Below are 24,737 nucleotides of genomic sequence, written 5' to 3'. Positions count from 1 at the left end.
GATCTGTATGGGACAACGCTGCAATACCTTGCACAGCCACTCCTAAATTAACGGTGTGTGCATGTACGGACAGAAATGAAATCCATGTAAAAAATGAAAGGACTGCGGCGCTCATGCGAGTGCCATGAACCCCTCAAATAGCTGATTGGCAGGGTCACCGAGAGTCGGACACACACTGGTGTAATATTGAAAGCTTATTCTAAGGATAGGCCCCACATTTTCAAATCACAAATAACCACTTTAACCCCTTCAGGACACAGCCTGTTTTGGCCTCGTGGACGCAGGCGATTTTTTCAAATCTGACATGTGTCACTTTATGTGGTAATAGCTTGGGAATGCTTTTACTTATCCAAGCGATTCTGAGATTGTTTTCTCGTGACATATTGTACTTTACGTCTGTGAAAAAATTTGGTCAATAAATTCAGTATTTATTTATAAAAAACACCAAAATTTAGAGAAAATTTGCAAAAAATTTCATTTTTTTAAATTTGAATGTATCTGCTTGTAAAACCGATAGTAATACCACACACAATAGTCACTAGTTAACATCCCCATATGTCTACTTTATATTTGAATAGTTTTTTGAACGTCCTTTTATTTTTCTAGGATGTTACGAGGCTTAGAACTTTAGCAGCAATTTCTCACATTTTCAAGAAATTTCCAAAACTTATTTTTTCATGGACCAGTTCAGTTGTGAAGTGGTTTTGAGGGCCTTATATATTAGAAACTCCCCATAAATCACCCCATTTTAAAAACTTCACCCCTCAAAGTATTCAAAACAGCATTCAGAAAATGTCTTAACCCTTTGGGCATTTCACAGGAATTAAAGCAACGTAGAGGTGTGATTTACAAATGTAATTTTTTTTTGCAGAAATTCATTTGTAATAGAAAAATTTCTGTAACATAGAAGGTTTTACCAGAGAAAAGCAACTCAATACTTATTGCCCAGATTCTGCAGTTTTTAGAAATATCCAACATGTGGCCCTAGTGTCCTAATGGACTGAAACACAGGCCTCAGAAGCAAAGGAGCACCTAGTGGATTTTGAAGCCTCCTTTTTATTACAATATATTTTAAGCTCTAAGGCTGGGTTCACACGTGGCGGAATTTCACTTAAATTCCGCTGCGGACACTCCGCAGCGTTAATCCGCAGCGGAGCCGTTTGTCCATTGACTCACTTTAATTTAGCAGTGTTCGTTTAGACGATTCGTAAAATTCCACTGCGGAGCATAGGCTGCGGAGCGGAATTTGGTGTCCGCAGCATGCTCTGTCTGTTGCGGAGCAGTGGCGGACTCATGGCGGAATTTCTCCATTGACTTCAATGGAGATTCTAAATTCCGCAATGAAGTCCGCAGCTGTCATGCACATGTTATGTGTGCTGCGGATGCGTCTTGCTTTTTTAACTTGACATTTCTTCATTCTGGCTGGACCTATGTATTTCTAGGTCTACATCCAGACTGAGGAAGTCAATGGGGCTCCCGTAATGACGGGAGCGTTGCTAGGAGACGTCTGTAAATAGTCACTGTCCAGGGTGCTGAAAGAGTTAAGCGATCGGCAGTAACTGTTTCTGCACCCGGGACAGTGACTACCGATCACAATATAGAGCAACCTGTCAAAAAAATAGAAGTTCATACTTACCGAGAACTCCCTGCTTCTGTCTCCAGTCCGGCCTCCCAGGATGACGTTTCAGTCTAAGTGACGGCTGCAGCCAATCACAGGCCAAGCACAGGCTGCAGCGGTCACATGGACTGGCGCGTCATCCAGGGAGGTCGGGCTGGATGCCGAAAGAGGGACGCGTCACCAAGACAACGGCCGGTAAGTATGAAATTCGTTTACTTTCACTAGGGAAAGTGCTGTCCCTTCTCTCTATCCTGCACTGATAGGGAGAAGGGAAGCACTTTTCCCGCAGTCCGCAGCAGCTAGTCCGCATCAATTTTCTGCACATTTTGTGCAGATCCGCAGCAGAATCTGCAACGCAGATTCTGTGCGGCATTGATGCGGACAGTTGCGGACGAAATCCGCCACGTGTGGTCATGCCCTTAGTCTGGTTTGAAGAGGTCTTGTGGTGCCTAAACAGTGGAAACCCCCAAAAAGTGACCCCATTTTGGAAACTACACCCCTCAAGGAATTTATCTAGTTGTATAGTGAGCATTTTAACCCCACCGGTTTTTTGCTGAATTTATTGGCGTTAGTCTGTGAAAATGAAAATCTACATTTCTTCTGAAGAAACATAGACATTTTTAATTTTTGCAAGGAATAAAGGAGAAAAAGCACCCCAACATTTGTAAAGAAATTTATCCTGATTACGGCAATACCCCATATGTGGTCATAAACTTTTATTTGAACACATTACAGCCCTCAGAAGGGAAGGAGCGCCATTTGGGTTTTGGAGCTCAAATTTTGCTATAATGGTTTTCGGTGCCATGTCCCATTTGCAACGCCCTGGAGGGACCAAAACAGCAGAAACCCCCCAAAAGTGACATTCACTATCAGAATCCAAGAGAGCAAATGCCTCTACAGTGGTATATAACTTGTGTGCCATTTTTGACGTATTTTTTTTTTTACTTATTTTTTGTAACCGTTTTAATAAAAGTAACAAAGAAAAAGTCCACTAATCCATTGATCAATACATTTATGAACAACCCTAAGGCCCTGTTCACACAGAGTTTTTTTACGAGTTTTTCGGCGCGGAAACCGCTCCGCAAAACTCGTCAAAAACCGCCCAAAAATGTCTCCCATTGATTTCAATGGGAGTTGGACGAGCTTTTTTACAGTGAGCAAAAAAAACGCATCGCGGTAAAAAGAAGCGACATGACCTATCTTGAGGCGGTTTCCGCCTCCAAAACCCCATTTCAATCAGTCAGAAGGGTAATAAAAACACCTCGACGAGTGTTTTGGCGAGTTTTTGTCAAACCACTGTGCAAAAAACGTCTGGAGCAGTTTTTGCAAGAGGAATTTTCCTCCTGCAAAAAAAACTCAGTGTGAACACAGCCTAACAATGAATCAATGTATTTAGAATTTACATACAATTTAATTTTTTGACGTGTAAAATATATGAAGAGATTTATATAAGTATATGTGTGTATACGTATATATTACATGTACGTATATATCCATATGATGTTATAGATATATAACATCCCTAATTATTAATTTTTAGTATTAACAAATTTCAAATATATGTCTATATATAATATATATTACGTGTGTGTGTGTGTGTGTGTGTGTGTGTGTATATATATATATATATTATAGACGTGTGTATGTGTGTGTGTGTGTGTATACACACACACACACACACACACACACACACACACACACACACACACACACACACACACACACACACACACACACACACACACACACACACACACACACACACACACACACACACACACACATATTATAAGCCCTAATTGATTACTAACTAATTAATTTTCCTAGTCTGAGTACTATCTACCTAACAGACTACCTGAACTATAACTAGCTGCCTACACTAAACTATGTGGAGGTGGTTTTGTGTGTTTTTACAGTCGGTGTGTCTTTATACGAGACACACAGCAGCTGCTCGGCACAGCTTCTTCTCCCCCACTGTCTCAGAACGATCTGACAGGGAGGGAGGAGAAACATTGTAACGAACAGCACAGAAAGTTTGTTGCTGCAACAAACTTTGCTGTGAACACCATGATAGCTTTATCATGGTGATCACGTCATCAGGACCGACACCAATCCGGTCCTGATGTCTTCTCTCAGCACTTAGGCTGCTAGTAGCAGCGTGTGCTGAGAGATTCAGAGCACAGGGAGAGCGCTGTGCACTCTGGTCTGGCACCACGTGAATTAACGGGCTGCAGGAGAAAAGCCCAGCACGGCAGCCCGTTAAACTACGTGGGCTGGTCGTGAAGGGGTTAAAGGGGGTTTTACACCGGGCGATTATCGTGCAGACGATCGTTCATATCACGCTCGTTGCCGACAATTTCCCTGTGTAAACAGGGCAGCGATCAGCAGATGAACTAGCAAACGTAGATTGGCGCTCGCTGCATCAGCCGAGTGTCGGGCGGTGTAAAAGGCCCTTAAGATTTGTAACGCTCAATACTGGGAAAGTGTATCAGGATGCAGATGGTCTCTGATGCACTAGACAGGATGGCACAGAACAAAAAAATCAGGAATGGCTGCGGAAATGCAAATTAAATGAGCAGGTCAGAGGCATGCAAATGGTCAACGCATGAGCTGGTTGTAGATCAGCATGCAATTCCGCTACGAGACTCAGGATGAGAGCCTAACAATGGCTTATCCAAGTCCCCTAGGTAGACTAAAAAAAAAAAAAGTAAAAAATTGTTAAATAAAGTTATTAGCAATATACAAAAAATATTAAAAGTCCTAAAAAATTACCCTTTTTCCTCTAAAGTAAAGTAAAAAATAAATAAACTAAACATAATTGGTATCGCAGCCTCTGCAAAAGTCCAAACTATTATATATATTTTTGGCAAGGACGTGGTGTCCGAGGCACAGTTAGCTCCGCCCAAAGCCGTCCTGCAAGAAGCCTGTGAGGAAGGAGATGTGAGTGCTCAGTCTGTCTGTTGTTTGTGCCTCTATTTGTCTGTGTGTCTCTGTGTTTGTGTGTGTGTATAAGTTCCAGTATATGTGTATGTGTGTATTTGTGTGTGTGTATTTGTGTGTCTAAGTGCCTATATATGTATCTGTATGTGTATATATTTCTGTGTGTGCATCTACTACATTATCTGTACTAAGAGTTATCACTGTGTGTTATCTGTGGTGTTTGGCCCTATTCACATGACAGGGATTCTCGGACGTGATGGCTGCTCTTTGAACGGCCGTCACACGGCCGTAGTAGAACCAATAGAGCCCAAATGGGGCTAGTCACACGCCTGATTTTTTGACGGAACAAATGGAACATGCCCTATTTTGGGCCGTTCTCCCGGCCGCACGGCTCCCATAGAAGTCTACGAGGCCGTGTAAAGCACGGCTGTCACTCAGATGTGATCCGAGTGATAGCCGTGCATTCTGCTGCTTGCTTGCTCTCTTCTCCTACTCACAGTGCGAAGTGCATGTGAGGAGGAGGAGGGTATTTTGCTGCTCCCTGTAGGAGCTGAATCCCTAATCCCCGGCCACAGCTTCGGCCGAAGATGTGGCCGGGGATTCCGCTCCAGGAGAAGTCCCTGACTTCACTGTCCATATATGGACAGTGACATCAGGGACTTCTCCTGAAGCGGTCCCCTACTCCTGAAGCGGAATCCCCGGCGTTGTGGCCTGTGATTCTGCTCCAGGAGAAGTCCCTGACTTCAGGGTCCATATATGGACAGTGACGTCAGGGACTTCTGAAGCAGAATCGCTGGCGCTGAGGCCGGTGATTCTGATCCATGAGAAGTCCCTGTTTTCACTGTCCATATATGGACCGTGACATCAGGGACTTCTCCTGGAGCTGTCCCCTATAGAAAAGTAGGAGGGTGCGGTCTATGGGGGGTGGATATGTACAAGGTTGCTGTGTAGCACTACCTACAGGGGTGCTGTGTGGCATAACCTACAGGGGGGCTGTGTGGCATTACCTACAACTGGGTCTGTGTGGCACTGCCTACAAGGGGGGCTGTGGAGCATTACCTAGAGGGGGTCTGTGGCAGTAACTACATCGGGCAGTGTGTGGCATTATCTACAAAGAGCAGGGATGGCATCATCTACAGAGGGAAGTGTGTGGCAGAAAATTTACAAAGGAAATTCATCCGTTTTTTTAAACGGACATGGAAAAAAAACGGATGTAAAGCGGGTCAAAATCGGCTGGTTAAACGGAAACACGAAACTGAACGGATGCAAAACGGCCGAGAAAAACGGCCGTGTTTGTCGGCCGACACTCAGACCTGTCATGTAAATAGAGCCTTACATAGGACTGCAGGTAACATCTACACTATCTATACTCAAAAAGTTATCACTGTGTTATCTGTGGTGTTACATAGGACTGCAGGAAACATCTACTGGATTATACCTTTACCCTGGGTGAATAACTATTATTCACCAAACGCTTCTTCATTTTTCTTAGGTTTCAAATTTTGGTAATACAGACAAAATATAACACCGCCCACAGAGAAAATTAATAGTTATCGCCCATTTGGCAAGTATAGGCTCATTAGCATACTTAGAAAAAAGGTCACAACTTTTGAAATAAGGCTGGGTTCACACGAGCATGTTACGTCCGTAATGGACGGAACGTATTTCGGCCAAACACACTGCAGGGAGCCGGGCTCCTAGCATCATAGTTATGTACGATGCTAGGAGTCCCTGCCTCTCTGTGAAACTACTGTCCCGTACTGAAAACATGATTACAGTACGGGACAGTTGTCCGGCAGCGAGGCAGGGACTCCTAGCATAACTATGATGCTAGGAGCCCGGCTCCCTGCACTGTGTTCGGTCCGGGACTTGCGGCCGAAATACGTTCCGTCCTTTCCAGACGTAACATCCTCGTGTGAACCCAGCCTAAGAATAGTTTTCGAACACAGTTTTTATTGTAGATATCAGCATGACAGCGCCTATTAGGTTAGTTAGTGCATTAAAGGGAATGTGTCGCTAGAAATTATTTTTTATTTTTCAGTTAAACAATTAGTATTTGAGTGATTACACATTGTTCTAATTTTTTTCACAAGTCAGGAAATATTATAAATTTGATTCTAATTTATAACATTTCCATGTGCTAGTCACTAGAGGGAGCAGTTCCCAAAATTTCAGCATGGTCACTGTGGTAAAGCAACCTCATTGATTTATGCTGCAAATTTGGGGTGGACACACTCCTCTAGTGACCTCACACAATCCCCCCTTCCTTCTTCTGGCTAGTGCCAGGAGAAGGAGGGGTTTGAATCTTCAAACCTCCTACACTGTGTGCCGCCATTTTCTGAGCGACTGCACAGTGGTGGGAGGATTAGATACAGGGCTCAGCAGACTGTATCACACGCACATAATACACACATCATACGCAAACATAATACACACATCATACACGAACATAAATTACCTGCTCCTGCCACCGCCTCCGCTGGTCTACGCTCCTTGCGCCTTCGCTTCGTTGAACATATGGCCGGAAGCCGTCATCTTACTGTCAAGCAGCGGCTTCCGGTCCACATGAAAATGGCGCCGGATTTCGCTCTACGAACAAGCTTCGTTTTGGTCTGTGTAAGAGTGGCGCATGCGCCGTTCCCACACAGGCGGCGTACACTTCTGAGAATGGAACGGCTCCCTTTCGCATTCTCTATGGGGTTGTATGTGCCGTATTCCATCTCTGTATGTGTCATTAATCGACACATACAGAGATGGAAAAAAAAATGGCAGCCCCCATAGAGAAGTAAAAGTAAGAATACAGTAAAAAGTTTAAAGTCACAACACTAATAAATACAATTTTTGTTTACATTTTATTAAAATATAATAAAAAATAAATAATTAATCATGACACCTTCCCTTTAAGAAACTAGTGACAGATCCTCTTTAATATTGCCATAATCATATTGACCCGCAGAATAAAGGCAAGTTGTCGTTTTTACCACATCATGAATGCTGTAAAATCAAAAACCCCAAAAACAGTGGAGGAATCAGGTTTTTTTCCCAATTCCACCCCACAAAGAATTTTTTTTTTCATTTTCCCAGTACATTGATATGGTACTTTAAATGGTGCCGTTAAAAACTACCACACGTCTTGCAAAAACAAGCCCTCTTACGACCATGTTGACGGAAAAGTATAAAAGTTATAGCTCTAAGGATACATTCAGATGAGCATTTTTCCTACATTTTATGTCCGGGTGCCATCAGTGTGCGTTGCGTATTGGCATCAGTGTGCTTTGCGTGTGGCATGCGTTTTTCACGTTTTCTGTATTTCCTTGTAACTGATGCGTGAAACACGGACAGCACACGGATGTCGTCTGTGTGCTGTCCGTGGTTTTCACGCACCCATAGACTTCAATGGGCGACTAGGTGCGCAAAAACCCATTGAGTTTCACGCAATGGATACTCACGCATGACCGAATAGCCCCATTGAAATAAATGGATCCGTGTGCTGTGCGTTATTTCAACGCACAGCACATGGACGAGGAACACGCTCGTCCGAATGAGTCCTTAGAAGGCAGGGAGGGAAAAAACAAAAAATGACCTGTTTCTTAGGCCTTATTCACACGAAGTGTTTCACGTCCGTGATACGCGTATGAAAATCACGCGCGTCGCATAGACCTATGTTAATCAGGTTGGATTCACACGAGCGTGCAGTTTTTGCGCACGCAAAAACGTGGCGTTTTGCCTGCGCAAAAGGCACTTAACAGCTCCGTGTGGCCTCAGCATATGATGCGCGGCTGCGTGCTTTTCGCGCAGCCGCCATCAGTATGACACTCCATTTGGATGTTTGTAAACAGAAAAGCACGTGGTGCTTTTCTGTTTTCATTCATCCTTTTGACAGCTGTTGCGCGAATCACGCTGTTCGCACGGAAGTGCTTCCGTGCGACATGCGTGGTTTATACGCACCCATTAACTTCAATGGGTGCGTGACGCGCGAAAAACGCCGAAAGAACAGACATGTCGTGACTTTTTTTCAGCGGACTCATGCTGAGTAAAAATCTCGGACATGTCTGCACGGCCCCATAGACTAATATAGGTCCGTGCAATGCGCGTGAAAATCACGCGTGTTGCACGGACGTTTTTCCCCGTTCGTCTGAATAAAGCCTCAATGGGGCCGTTCAGACAGTCCGTGATTTTCATGCAGCGTATGTCTGCTGCGTAAAACTCACGGCATGTCCTATACTTGGCCGTTTTTCGCGCATCACGCACACATTGAAGTCAATGGGTGCTTGAAAATCACGCGCAGCACACGGAAGCACTTCCGTGTGTCGCGCGTGATTCGCGCAACAGTAGTTAAAGAAATGAAGGAAAAAATAAAAGCACTTCCTTCATTTATTTTTCTAAACATCAAAACCGCGTATCATAAGGATGGCATATGCGTGAAAATCACGCAGCAAACACTGATGAAACACGCAGCGTTTTTTGCACGCGCAAAACAAACATGTTCGTGTATAAGGCCTGAGGGGGAGAAAAAGAATAAGTAAGTTAAAACAGTACAGTAACAGTCTAACATCTAAGGGTATGTTCACACTACAGCGTCCGTAACGGCCGAAATGACGGGGCTGTTTTCTCCTGAAAACAGCCCCGTCATTTCAGCCGTAACGGCATGTCCAATACGGACGTAACTGGAGCTGGTTTTCCATGGAGTCCATGGAAAACGGCTCCATTTACGTCTGAAGAAGTGACATGACACTTCTTTGACGCGGGCGTCTTTTTTACGCCCAGCCTTTTGACAGCGGGGCGTAAAAAAATGACCGTCTGAACAGAACTTCGTAAGACCCATTCAAATGAATGGGCAGATGTTTGCCGACGCTATTGAGGCGCATTTTCGGACGTAATTCGGGGCTAAAACGCCCGAATTACGTCCGTAAATAGTATGTGTGAACATACCCTAACAGCAACATTATTGATTTATACTTTACCTTCTTTTCACACCATCCTCATCTTAAGGCCTGATTAACAAGAGCGTATTTTATGTCCGTGTGATGGCCGTTAAAACAAAGGTCGTCATACGACCTATGTAATTCAGTGGCGCCGTTCACACGGCCGTTGTTTCAACGGACCGTGTGAAGGGACCGTTGAAAAATAGAACATGTTCTATTATGTTCCGTTTTAACGGATCCCTCCATAGACTCGTCTATGGGGATCCGTGAAAACGAAACCCACACGGGGGCACCTCAGACGTGAAAAACTTCACATTTTTAACGTCTGAGTTTCCCCACGTTCATGTGAATCTAGCCTTTCCGTTTATGAGGTGTAATGTGGGCACAAATGTTATAATTCCCCTTACGCTCATCTCTTGTCACCCGACAAATACTTGGGTCCACTGCAGCTGAAATTTAATGCCCATTAAAATAAGCCACTAGTTTGTCACAGTTGGCTCTCTTGCATGACAAGATAAGTGTGACTGCTAGAATTTAGTCAAACAAAGATCCCTGAAGCCATGGGTGTTATGTTAACTTATGTTTTTCCAGTGTGAGAATCAAAAGTAATTTTCTAGTCCGAAAAGCATATTATGGGTGTTGTGGCCACTATGGATGTGTCCTAATTTAGCCCTGAATGAGCATCAAGTTGCAACCAGAATGAGTGTCGTCTGCAAATCGCACGCTCTGGTTTGCACCTGGAACTGATACTTTACAAGCTGTTCTGGAAAACTTCTGCACACAATGATCTAAAAATCTGTGACCGACTGATCTTCACCCAATAATTACAGTGCTGCGGTCATCGCTCAAAATTTTGCGACTGGCCGTCACCTAAAAATTTTCACTGTGTGGAGGTTGTCCAAAATGTGCAACCATTGAGAAATTGCGATGCATTGGTTGTTCCTCCAAAATTGCTACTGTGCAGGGTGCCGCTTCAAAAATTGTGCCCGCTCCCCTAGCCGTGGTACAAAATTTCGACCTTGATGATTGCCATGCTAAAAATGGCAACCTCCGTGATCGCTATGCTGATAATTACAACCTCGTCAGTTGCCAAGCTCAAAATAAGACGTTGACAGTCGCTATGACAAAAATTGCACTGTACTGATCTTCTCAAAAATGGCAATAGGGGCATCTTCAAAATGTTTATTAATAACCAACACATAAGCAGACATCAGTGTGGGATTTGCCAGGAAAAACAAATTACCCCAAGTGAGGAAAAAGATTAATTAGCTATTCCCACATCCATGGGCGAAAGTTGGCACCACCCTGCCACCACTGACTGAAATTTGAGCCTAGAGCAGGCACTGCCTAAAACTGGGGCCCAGACTGGGTGTTGCCCTGACGATGCATATTCCTATTAAAGTCAATGGGAATTTTAATCCAGGCATATTTTGATCCATATTTTAGTGCGTAAAACGCACCTAAAAAATGCGACATGTGAACAAGGCCTAACACCTTCGAGTCACTGATTTGAAACAGACTATTTCAAGTGCCACAGCTGTTTCCCCACTCAGACATTGGTCTCAAGCTCCACCCTGTCCCTCTTCTCCTGACCCTCCTGAAGGGGTCCAAGATTCTAGTAGGTGGCCTGTCTCTAGCACATCCCCCTGCAGATACTACCCCTGCAGAGTTGTATGATGACTATCACAGGTTGCCAGTGACACTACCTTCTCTCTAACCTCCCATATAGTTGTAAGCAGATTGTAAAAGTTATCACAGGACCCACAAGTGGGGAGTGTCTGTACAGTCATTCAAATTACGCCATGGCCCTTTCCACCCTTACCTAGCAGGTATGCAAGCTATGTGTCTGGAGCAAATCTGGTGTGAGTATTGGCAATCATACCTGCTCCGTTACCACCCTTGTCTTCTGGGTGAGTAAAATAGAAATAGAGGCCATCATGTGTGAATACCAACCTCCTAACACGCATGCACTGAGTCATCTGAAGATATGGAGAGAATTGTGTGATACTATGAGTTCTCCAGCCTCTTCTTACCTCCTGTACAGTGAAGGAAATAAGTATTTGATCCCTTGCTGATTTTGTAAGTTTTTCCATTGTCAAAGACATGAACAGTCTAGAATTTTTAGGCTAGGTTAATTTTACCAGTGAGAGATAGATTATATATAAAAAAAAAAGAAAATCACATAGTCAAAATTATATATATTTATTTGCATTGTGCACAGAGAAATAAGTATTTGATCCCCTACCAACCATTAAGAGTTCAGCCTCCTCCAGACCAGTTAGGGTATGTTCACACGAGGGCGTCCGTTACGGCTGAAATTAAGGGGATGTTTCAGCCTGAAAACATCCCCGTAATTTCAGCCGTAACGGCATGTGCAGGCGCTTGAACGCCGCGTCCATTACGGCCGTAATTAGCGCTGCTATTCATTGGAGTCAATGAATAACGGCTCTAATTACGGCCAAAGAAGTGACAGGTCACTTCTTTGACGCGGGCGTCTATTTACGCGCCGTCTTTTGACAGCGGCGCGTAAATATACGCCTCGTGTGAACAGACAAACGTCTGCCCATTGCTTTCAATGGGCAGATGTTTGTCAGCGCTATTGAGGCGCTATTTTCGGGCGTAATTCGGGGCAAAAACGCCCGATTTACGTCCGTAAATAGGCCGTGTGAACATACCCTTACACGCTCCAAATCAACTTGGTGCCTGCATTAAAGACAGCTGTCTTAAATGGTCACCTGTATAAAAGACTCCTGTCTACAGACTCAATTAATCAGTCTGACTCTAAGGGTTTCACACGAGGGCGTCCGTAACGGCTGAAATTAAGGGGATGTTTCAGCCTGAAAACATCCCCGTAATTTCAGCCGTAACGGCATGTGCAGGCGCTTGAACGCCGCGTCCATTACGGCCGTAATTAGCGCTGCTATTCATTGGAGTCAATGAATAACGGCTCTAATTACGGCCAAAGAAGTGACAGGTCACTTCTTTGACGCGGGCGTCTATTTACGCGCCGTCTTTTGACAGCGGCGCGTAAATTATGCCTCGTGTGAACAGACAAACGTCTGCCCATTGCTTTCAATGGGCAGATGTTTGTCAGCGCTATTGAGGCGCTATTTTCGGACGTAATTCGGGGCAAAAACGCCCGAATTACGTCCGTAATTAGTGCGTGTGAACATACCCTAACCCCTACAACATGGGCAAGACCAAAGAGCTTTCTAAGGATGTCAGGGACAAGATCATAGACCTGCACAAGGCTGGAATGGGCTACAAAACCATAAGTAAGACGCTGGGTGAGAAGGAGACAACTGTTGGTGCAATAGTAAGAAAATGGAAGACATACAAAAAGACTGTCAATCGACATCGATCTGGGGCTCCATGCAAAATCTCACCTCGTGGGGTATCCTTGATCCTGAGGAAGGTGAGAGCTCAGCCGAAAACTACACGGGGGGAACTTGTTAATGATCTCAAGGCAGCTGGGACCACAGTCACCAAGAAAACCATTGGTAACACATTACGCCGTAATGGATTAAAATCCTGCAGTGCCCACAAGGTCCCCCTGCTCAAGAAGGCACATGTACAGGCCCGCCTGAAGTTTGCAAATGAACATCTGGATGATTCTGAGAGTGATTGGGAGAAGGTGCTGTGGTCAGATGAGACTAAAATTTAGCTCTTTGGCATTAACTCAACTCGCCGTGTTTGGAGGAAGAGAAATGCTGCCTATGACCCAAAGAACACCGTCCCCACTGTCAAGCATGGAGGTGGAAACATTATGTTTTGGGGGTGTTTCTCTGCTAAGGGCACAGGACTACTTCACCGCATCAATGGGAGAATGGATGGAGCCATGTACCGTCAAATCCTGAGTGACAACCTCCTTCCCTCCACCAGGACATTAAAAATGGCTCGTGGCTGGGTCTTCCAGCACGAAAATGACCCGAAACATACAGCCAAGGCAACAAAGGAGTGGCTCAAAAAGAAGCACATTAAGGTCATGGAGTGGCCTAGCCAGTCTCCAGACCTTAATCCCATCGAAAACTTATGGAGGGAGCTGAAGATCCGAGTTGCCAAGCGACAGCGTCGAAATCTTAATGATTTACAGATGAGCTGCAAAGAGGAGTGGGCCAAAATTCCATCTAACATGTGTGCAAACCTCATCATCAACTACAAAAAACGTCTGACTGCTGTGCTTGCCAACAAGGGTTTTGCCACCAAGTATTAAGTCTTGTTTGCCAAAGGGATCAAATACTTATTTCTCTGTGCACAATGCAAATAAATATATATAATTTTGACTATGTGATTTTCTTTTTTTTTTTTTTTTATATAATCTATCTCTCACTGGTAAAAGTAACCTAGCCTAAAAATTCTAGACTGTTCATGTCTTTGACAGTGGGCAAACTTACAAAATCAGCAAGGGATCAAATACTTATTTCCTTCACTGTATATAGCCGATGGGTAAAGTCAAGTATGCAGTCATTCTCAACCTTGTTACTACTCCCCCTGTCTTCCTGGTAGGTGCATAAGCTGTGTTCAGTGTGCACCCCTTTACTAGGTAAGTAGGTAAGCCAGGCATGCATGTTCTAAAGTTTGCCCATATACCTCGTCTTTGCTAGTGGATGTGTTAGCAGGGTGGAAGTCAGGCAGATGAAAGAGCATAGTCTAACCCTGTATCCCCCCTCTGTAATAGAATAGTGATTCAGCAGTACAATTGTTTTGCAATATGTCTGTTTCCACATTTCTTCTGGGATAAGTGCAGAAATTAACTATTTTTCTAGTCTCCAGGTATACTTTTTGAGTTGAACAAAGAGGTGATCCAACAGCTGAAAATCTTTTTTGCTTATTACCATTGCAGAAAAAAATTGCAAGTGCATATTTAGATTCGTTCTTTACATCTGGCAGGCCTCGAGACCTTAGTTTTCCTAAAAGCTGCTGTACTAAGATCTGTCAGGATATCCAGGTTATAGCCTGATGGTACTTGGGGAGGAAAAAAATCTCTTTGCCATTCTCCCTGGTTACCAGTGCCTACACAGGATTTCTGCCCCAACTAACTTACGGGGTACACCCATGTCTTGATTTCAAGGTTTCTTGGCACCAGGGTAGTTGTCCATAAATTTACCAGGAGACGCTGTGAGTTTTAACTTCCCTCTACGAGTCATTTTCAGAGCTCATTAATGGCTCTAAGAAACGTTGCGGGTCTGGCTGTGCATGCAGGTGTTTCACTTAGTGACCTATCTGAAGTAGAGTCTCTGAAGTCATTTTGATATAATGAATCAGCCTGCCTCCCTATTTTTCTTGCAGGATTATGCACTGTTGCCGGTTCCATAGTCTTCAATGTTGTACTGAAGGTTTGCTGAGCTCATTGATGAGTTCCTTCTATTGCTGGTCCTACCAATGTGACTTCATGAGCGTCTGAAGTTTGATAAAGCTACAGAAATCCCTCCTGTGTATTGCTTTAAAAGAAATCACACTCCCTTCTATCAGGACATAGAGAACTCTTATTTTTCCACCCGTTCCTTTTATAGTGTAGTTTTTTTCCCTTTCAGACCTTTCTGTATTCATGGGATCTGGATATTTATTCTTGACATTCTGAGGATGGGTCCAACATGAGTTCTCCCATCTCTTCAAATCACCTAGTGATGTAATGGATGTTCGACCCCATTTCCTCATTTTATTTGACTGACCTCTTTTGCTCACCGGCTGCCTAATATACTGAACAGTAATAGATTATGAAGTCACAGATCTAGTCAGAAGCATAGCACCATGTTCTGAATGTGCCAGGTTTACCAGCGTCCATGAGCTCTGTGTTCAGGATGGAGCTGCTCATATCAGGAGATAAGAAGGTAAAAAACGGAATGTCCGAGGGCGCAGCCGTATTGAAAATTACTTTTTATTTTTGTACCATAAACAACAACAAAAATTGTGTTTCAAGGCCGTACCGGCCCTTTTGTCAGGTTAAGTACAAGTGATTAGTTCATTCCCGATGTCTGTGATTATATGGCAGGTTTAGAGATCGGTAGTCGAGATGACTAAGGGGCCGGTACGGCCTTGAAACACAATTTTTTTGTTGTTTATTGTACAAAAATAAAAAGTAATTTTCAGTACGGCTGCGCCCTTGGACATTCCGTTTTTTACCTTCTTATCTCCTGGATTTACACAGCGGAGCTTTATCAATCTTCGGACCGGAATTTGGGCTGCAACTGTTTTACACAAGTGATTACTTGGACACGCATCACCGGATGTTATGCTCCTAGCATAACACCATCAGGTCAGCATAATTGACCACTGTTTTTATTCTCCTTTATTTTACAGGTTCATGCACTATGTGCGCTTTGTTTCCTCTTTTTCCTACAGCTGCTCATATCAGGGGCAGTTTCTCAGCTCTGCAGTCATACTCCAAACCAGGACTCTTATCCAGAGCATTGGACTGCCTATTCCCTTAATACTTCATCTCGCATGTCTCCTCTATCTTTTTAGTCCAACTCGTCTTCCTTCATAGCGTGAAGACTGTAGACCTCCTGGTTAGCCTAGTGACTTCAGTTTAATTGTTCGGTTGTAAAACACTGCTGTGTTCCTAGCTATGCTACTACTATTCTACATGGTTTACTTTTTTCACATTCACGATTTAGTTGCTGCTCTTTTTGTTTTGCGCAGCTATTGTATGTGGCGTTATCTAGCCCAGTCTCAGGACCAGCCAGCATCTTTTCCCCCTATCTACTAGGATAGAGTAGGCAGTACTGTTGTGGTCCAATGTTTTTACTTACTCACCCCAAGGGACTGCTTTGATAAGTCCTATGGTTGCTGAGTCCCGCAATTACGTGAGCGAGAAAAAGGGATTTTTAGCACTCACCGTAAAATCCTTTTCTCATTGTTTTTATTGGGGTAAACCGATCCCACCCCTCCTTTTTTCTATTGCTCTTTTCTAGTTTAAATCCAAGCTCCGTGTCCCCCGGTTTTGATGATGGTGTTCCACTTCTGGGGTAACCTTTTGTTTCCTTTGATGCTTGTCCTACTGCTCTGATACTAAACTGATGAATTAGAATGAACTCGACAAGAATAGGATTTTATGGTCAATCACTTTTTTAGCAGTTTATCAGCCAAAAAGGCATGGCACTGATGTATAGTCACCACAATTAAATAATTCAGATTGTCAGAACATTTGCTTGGGCTTAACAGAAATTGTCCAAACTGTTGCCTCATTTATAATGACTGGCACACAATCACTATTTCTGTGGGTCAAATGCCACAGAGCAACTTCAGTGTTAGTAGATTTTCAAGTGAAGTGGCAACAAAGGGGGGACTTTATCAACCTTTCTACGCCAGTTTGTGACTTTTGGCCTTTTTCTGACACCCTTGCCACTCTTGTGAAAAGGGGAGTGATTTTGCAGAAAAAGGTGGGTTCACAGGGGCCCAATACATATATTATAATTTACGGCAGAAAACTGGTAAATTATAGTGGAAATCTACGCCAGATTTCACTCTGTGGGGCGTAGCAAGGTAGCGGCCCATGCTGGGCTCCGTACCTTGCCCCCCGATACCCTGCCCTAACTCCCATTGGCGTACACTGCCTTCTAGTAAGAGCAATAACCTTCATTTAGCGTGCATGTGAGCTTTCGGGCATGCAGCCTATATATTGTGGAAACAAAGGATCAGGCATGTTGAAATTCAACATGTTGAAGCTTTCTTTCCCCTGACATCAGCTGTCAGAGGAGAGTTGAGACACCCCCATACACATTCGATGGTCGGCCGGTCACACCTAATCGGTGGTTTTGGCTGACGTACATCTAATGTGTATGGGCACCTTAACAGCAGACCTAAACCGGATAGGTGACAGTAAAAGGACAACACCATTTCTGAGCTGCTACGAGGAAATGCTGGCTTTTGGTACATTAAAACTAACATAAAAGTGCATTAATATGTTTTTTGGAAGTATGAATCTTAGGTAGAATTTTAAACAAAACCCCTTTAAAATCAAAATTTTGTTCAGGAATTTGAATTTTAGTAAAACCAAAACACTGCAATAGCGCCAACTGTCTATAGTTTAGCATTATAATACACCTAAACTAAACTTTGAAATAATTAATTTGCTTACAATCTATACAAATATGTAAAAAATTTAACCATTACATACTGTTGCATTATTTCAGCAAGTCAGTGAGTTGTATTCCCATGTACAATTTCAATCTCCAAAACATGAAAAATTCAATAATCCAATATATAACACATGTATTTATAAATGAGCCTTGTGATTGTCATAAAATAAACTGTTGCATGAAAATAAAAACAAAAATCATTTCTGTTTATTGTCCTTTTATTGAAAAACATTTATAAAGTGCATACAGCTCTTTGTACAATAGTGGCACAATATGCAGAAAAGAAGGGGGCTTTTAAAGGGATTTTCCTTCACACAATACTAAACATAATAAGAAATCTTACCACTTTTTCAGTTGTTGCCTCTGCTTAAATCAATAGTCATCATCTCTTTTGTAGAAAATAAATGTAAAACTGTATTTCCAACACTAATGTGTGGCAACAATATTTTTAAACTACATTCCTTGAGATTTTGACCTTTAACATGTATCAAAATCAGTTACCTAGAAAGAATAAATTTGCTAAATCATATACACCCTGGTCTTTATTAAAAAAAAATTGTACAAGTTAACACAATGGCATCAATCGTTTCCCATCTGTTAGATAGTTGCCATTTTACTAAGGCACATTGGAAAATAAAAGAAGAAAACTTTTTTGATTGCTGTTTCCATTGCACTTTATATAAATCTCTTCCAATATATTTTAAAGGCACTTTATAATAAACTCAGATGTTTGTCTATAAAAAGAGCAAATCAGTATTTTAGATGTCCTATATACAGCACCTAGTGTTTAGAATATCTGAAGACTGTTTTCTTTACATGCCTTTTCTATTAGGAAAAGTAAAATAAAAAAAACAGCACTTGCTGGTTCTACATGGTGATATTCGGTTATTGGTCCGAAAGTGATTAGGGTCGGTCTAGCTCACTAGAGTATCCTCCGGTGGGCACAGACTCGGACACTTTAATGGGCCCCAAAAATCCATCAGAGGACAACCTCATTAAAAGCTAATCACTTACCACTAGTCTATTTCTTATAGTGTGAGTTGCAAGTAACCTTTTACACTTTATTAATGATACAGCATCTCCTTCGTGTGTAATATTAACAGCAAAGTTTACTATGTAATAATAAGTGGTTGGGCACATCTGTTTAAATGGAGGGTTGTCCTCAGAATATTTTTCTCTAGTGGCCCAAGAACTCTGGATCATGTATGGGCAAATGATGTGTGATGACTGTATCCGCCCCTTCTCACCGACATGTTGGGGTGGGTCTAAGGAAGTGAACATGTCTTCGTAATGACAGGTTTTGGTGGGACATCTCACCATATATGACCAGCTAAATACCACTCCAAGTGTTCATGATGCAAATGAGAGTTGGGTCAATATGTAGATGTCCTGTAAAATGTAATTTTAGGAGAACATATTCCTAGCATTTGTATTTTAGAATTATACATAGCTACAGAAAAGCAGTGAGCAATTACTCTATGCAGCTTTCACCCTTCTGGGGCCAGTCATTTAAGTGGCAATTTCCAGTAGACTATTAGAGAACGATGTTATAGACATTCACAGTACAGAGGCTATGCCCTGTAAACAGAGGATAGTTCTTACTCAATATTTCTTATAGTTTCTAATATTTATTTTTTTCATAAATGAGGTGCTCGTCTTTCCTTCTCCTTCAAAATCCAGATTCATTGACTTACTTTGACCATTAAGGGTAGATACTTCCAAGCCTCAACTTGCATCACTGGGCCCTTGTACAATATGATGAGCTGATGTTCCAATGACCATAGTTTAAAAATAGTTTATTTTATATTAAACCCTGTTTTAGTATAACAACTAATCATATACATCCTTTAGAAGTTACAAGATGCCAATTCCGGTTATCACCATAGTTCAGTGCTCATTCTTTGCCTTATCCATCTCTTTACTTTTTCTCTGATAAGCCCTATGCATTTGACAGAGGCTTCATGTTCACCAGATTCCTGAATTGTTTTTCATATAGAAGATATTTGTGAATTTATGATTTCTTCATTTCCCACTCCTGAAATAAATTAGTAGAATATTAGTATTTTAATATTATATAGTTGAATAAACAGTGACATAAGACACATTAAGGAGACTCTGTCACCACATTATAAGTGGCCTATCTCCTATATAAGGAGATCGGCGCTGTAATGTAGGTGACAGTAATGCTTTTTATTTAGAAAAACAATCTATTTTTACCACTTTATGAGCAATTTTTAGCTTTATGCTAATGAGTTTCTTAATGCCCAAGTGGGCGTGTTTTTAGGAGTGTATGACGCTGACCAATCAGCGTCATGCATTTCTCTCCATTCATTTACACTGCACTAGCGATATAGTTATATCGCTATGTGCAGCCACATACACAAACACTAACATTACTGCAGTGTCCTGATAATGAATATACATTACCTCCAGCCAGGACGTCATGTGTATTCAGACTCCTGACACTTCTTAATCTGTTTTGTGATATTTACAGCAAGGCAAATTTAATCTCGTTTGAAATGACAGGTTACATCGTAATCTCGCGAGATTACGTTTGCCTTGCTGTAAATCTCACAGAGACGCTACGGACGTGTCAGGATTCTGAATACACATCACGTCCTGGCTGGTAGTGATGTATATTCGTTATCAGGACACTGCAGTAATGTTAGTGTATGTGTATGTAGCTGCACATAACGATATAGCTATATCGCTAGTGCAGTGTAAATGAATGGAGAGAAGTGTATGACGCTGATTGGTCAGCGTCATACACTCCTCTGTACAACGCCCACTTGGTCTAAAGTAAAACACGCCCACTTGGGCATTAAGAAACTCATTAGCATAAAGCTAAAAATCGCTCATAAAGTGGTTTAAAATAGATCACTTTTCTAAATAAAAATCATTACTGTCACCTACATTATAGCGCCGATCTCCTTATATAGGAGATAGGGCACTTATAATGTGGTGACAGAGCCTCTTTAATGTAGCATTCTGTAATGGATCACTGCTTATAACATTAATATTCACATCTTATAACATTAGCTCACTAGAAAACTTGAACAAAGATGTCCGTGCCTTATGTAGTTATTTATACCATTGTGATGTTTATAATATAGAATTGCACTCACATTTAGGAAGATTGGAGAGAGCCTTAAAACCCTTTTTGGGTTCAGTATATCACCCTAAATCTTTTCATCTCTGTGTATGGTTAAAATTATTACACCAGGCATGGACGTTTTTGCTTGTTTTAATACACCAATAGCCTCAGGGATGCCCCGTTTTTTATTCTCAAGCCTTCAATTGAAATAAAACTTGATCGATATATTCATTGTCTTCCTGTCTGTTGTGCCGAAACATACACTTTCTGTTTTTTACACTAGAAAACTTGAATAATTCTCCGAAATATAGCTTCAGCATACTTCCTATATACATTACAGTAGGGTCTCATAGACATACCATGTAATATAAGTAATATTTCTGATGAATTTTTGAATTGCCTTTTTATTAGCCCACCTACAAATAGATCACTTATTTTGGCAAATGCATCAAAATATCAGTACAACAGATAATCATTTGCAAGAAGTCCTGTTGGATGGAACAGTTGACATGACCATAGTGGCTGGTCTGTTGGAAAACAATCCTTTAGGCCTCATGCACACAACCGTATTTTTTCCCACCCGTAAATACTGGCGTAAATACGGGTCCGGTGTCACACGTATTCGACCCGTTTTGCACCAGTATTTACGGACCCGTGCCCGTAAATATGGTTCCGGTGTCACCAGTATTCCACCCGTATTTACGGGCACGTTTTCGATGCAAAATTGCACTGCACTAATCGGCAGCCCCTTCTCTCTATCAGTGCAGGATGGAGAGAAGGGGCAGCCCTTTCCGAGGTAAAAGTAAAATAAATTCATACTTACCCGGCCATTGCCTTGGTGACGCATCCCTCTCTTGATATCCAGCCCGACATCCCTGGATGACGCGGCAGTCCATGTGACCGCTGCAGCCTGTGATTGACCTGTGATTGGCCTGTGATTGGCTGCAGCGGTCACATGGGCTGAAACGTCATCCAGGGATGTCGGGCCGGATGTCGAGAGGGACGCGCCACCAAGGCAACGGCCGGGAGACCGGACTGGAGGAAGCAGGAAGTTCTCGGTAAGTATGAACGTCTTTTTTATTTTTTTTTTTACAGGTTGCTCTATATTCTGATCGGAATTCACTGTCCAGGGTGCTGAAAGAGTTACTGCCGATCAGTTAATTCTTTCAGCACCCTGGACAGTGATTAATGACGTCGCCTAGCAACGCTGCCGTAATGACGGGTGCACACATGTAGCCACGCGTCATTACGGGAGCTCCATAGACTTCTATGGGCTGCCCGTGCCGTTATCACGGCCTGAAATAGGACATGTTCTATCTTTTTCAATGGCACGGGCACCTTCCCGTAAGAAAACGGGAAGATACCCGTGGCCAATAGAAGTCTATGAGCCCGTTATTACGGGTCGTAATTACGACCCGTAATAACAGGAGTTTTTACGGTCGTGTGCATGAGGCCTTAGTTGTAGTAACATAACAAACCTTGGCCTTTTGGAGCACTTTCCCTTTGTTGGTCGTCACTATGGATGGGGCTCTGTGTCTTAACTCTGCTGCACTGTTGACCGGCATAGGACGCTCACTTTCTTGTTGGGTTTTTGGTGGCTGCAGAGAGAAAAGTTAATGTTCATTCACATTGTCAGAATACACACAAAATTAAGGCTGGTTCTTTAGAGCAAGAGTTGAACTACCTTTAACCTCTTGGCGACATGTCACATACTATTCCTTTGCTGTCACCAAGATCTTAAGGCAAAGCAACATAGTAGTACGGGATGATGATGATGCGGGCTCAGAAGCTAAGCCCGCATCATCGCCAGCGTGTGTCGGCTGTATATTACAGCTGACACCCTGCTGCATGGCCAGGGCCGGAGCTAGCCTCTGATCTGGCCGATTAACCCCTTAAATGCAGCGCTCAAATGCCAGCGCTGCATCTACGGGATTTTACTAGCAGATCGGAACCCAGCGATGTAATAGCGGGGTTCCGATGGCTGCTCTGGCAGACTGGATGCCTAACAATGGGCCTCCTGTCTGCCAAGTATGGAAGCCTGTTCCGTCCCCAGAAACAAGATGGCGCAGGCTCAGAAGCTGAGCCTGCGACATCAGCCGCTGGTGTCAGCTGTATGTTACAGCTGACACCATGCTGTAATGGCAGGGAACGGAGCTAGCTCCGATCCCTGCCATTAACCCTTTAGATGGTTTTTAGTGGTTTTGAGATGGTTTTTAGTGTTTTTTAGCCATTTGGCATCGCTGCAATGCGCAGCATTGCCGATCGTTGCTATGGCAACTGGTGGCCTAATAATGGCCTTCTGGTCTGCCACATATGGAAGCCAATTAGGAGGCAGGGCCTAATAGGCTTGCTGTCAGTGAATAACTGACAGCTCTAATGCATTGTACTACGTGGGTAGTGCAATGTATTAGAGTAAAGCACAGAAGTACAGGCCTTCAAATCCCCTAGTGGGACAAAACAAAAAATTTATAAAAATGTTGAATAACAGTGTAAAAATAAAAGTTTCAAGTTACAAATAAACAAACACTGCCTTTTTTCCTATAAGAAGTCTTTTATCATAGGAAAAAAATGAAAACGTTAAAAAAAAAAAGTACACATATTTGGTATGACCACATTTATAACGACCCAACCTGTAAAACTATTATGTTATTTTTCACGCATGGGGAACACCGCAAAAAATGAATAAAAAACAATGCCGGAATCACCATTTTTTTGGTCACCACCCCTCACAAAACATAGAATAAAAAATTATCAAATAGTCGCATTTACCCCAAAACAGTACCAATAAAAACTATAACCCGTCCCGCAAAAAACAAGCCCCTGCACAGCTTTTGAAAAAATGAAAAATAAAAAAAGTTATGGCCCTCAGAAAATGGTGACACAAAAAATTTATTTTCACAGCATTGGCCAACTATTGCAGGGCTCTGAGGTCAAATAGTAAAACAAACCCCAAAGTAGTGACCCCTATCATGGAAACTACACCCCGTAGGGCATATTAAGGGGTGTAGTGAGGATTTTGACCCTACATGTTTTTTCATTAGAAATGAATGCCTAGTGATTTTATTGTGCAAACGCGGTAAAACATAAAAAAAACTATATACATATGGTATCGTCGTAATCGTATCGACCCAGAGAATAAAGTAAAATGTCATTTATAGCCCACGGTGAACATTGTAAAAAAAAAAATGTGAATAAAATGAGATAAAAAAAAAATCACATGTATCCCAAAATGGTAACAATGAAAACTACAGATTGTCCAGCAACAAATAAGCCCTCACACAGCTCCGGTGGAGAAAAAAAAAATGGTTCTGGCTCTCAGAATATGGCGACACAAAATGTGCAGAGCGTTCCAAAAGCAAATAAGATTGGGCACCATTTATCAGTGTGACACTGGCCACATATCTATAAATTATTATTTATTTACCGTATTATTATACCCTCTCATTTGCTCTGATGTATTCCGCACAGATTACATATGCCGCCACATTATAAACTGAAATACCAGCAAATCGCCAAATAGTAAATCTACCAAGCAAAATCTGCGCTCCAAAGGCCGAATGGCGCTCCCTTCCTTTTGAACCCTACAGCGTGCCCAAACAGCAGTTTATGTCCACATTTTATGAGGTATTTGTCTTCAGTGGCACAAACTGAGCACAACATATTGTGCACTAAAATGCTATATCAATGGAAAATTTTAATTTTTACATTGCACCATCTGCTAGGCATTCATTTCTAATGAAAAAACATGTAGGGTCAAAATCCTCACTACACCCCTTAATATGCCCTACGGGGTGTAGTTTCCATGATAGGGGTCACTACTTGGGGGTTTGTTTTACTATTTGACCTCAGAGCCCTGCAATAGTTGGCCAATGCTGTGAAAATCACCAAAATAGGACTCAAATGTGCATGGTGCTCTTCACTTCTGAGCCCTGCCTTGAGGGGTGTAGTTTCGAAAATTGGGTCACTTCTTGGGGGCTTCCACTGTACTCTGGTACCTCAGGGTTTTGCAAATGTGTCATGGCGCCCAAAATTCAAATCCGCAAAATCTGCATGCCAAATAGCGCTCCTGCTTTTCTGAG

At 42.5% G+C, this 24,737-nt stretch overlaps 1 protein-coding gene across 1 annotated transcript in view; it reads right to left on the bottom strand.

The window, feature by feature from the left end:
• Positions 1 to 18,827: 18,827 nt before the first annotated feature.
• The window catches only part of AFAP1L1 (actin filament associated protein 1 like 1), a 73,705-nt gene continuing 67,795 nt past the window's right edge, over positions 18,828 to 24,737 (bottom strand). Inside the window, exons 17-18 of the mRNA XM_075856596.1 lie at positions 22,137 to 22,256; positions 18,828 to 19,599 (exon numbers count right to left, since the gene is read on the bottom strand). Of these exons, the coding sequence (XP_075712711.1) occupies positions 19,576 to 19,599; positions 22,137 to 22,256 (144 nt within the window). The 3' untranslated portion in view covers positions 18,828 to 19,575. The remainder of the gene's footprint in view (positions 19,600 to 22,136; positions 22,257 to 24,737) is intronic.

The sequence above is a fragment of the Rhinoderma darwinii genome, chromosome 3 (assembly GCF_050947455.1).
Source record: "Rhinoderma darwinii isolate aRhiDar2 chromosome 3, aRhiDar2.hap1, whole genome shotgun sequence".
Lineage (NCBI taxonomy): Eukaryota > Metazoa > Chordata > Amphibia > Anura > Rhinodermatidae > Rhinoderma > Rhinoderma darwinii.
The sequence above is the reverse complement of the archived record's forward strand: the minus strand, read 5'-3'. Positions and strand labels throughout refer to the sequence as shown.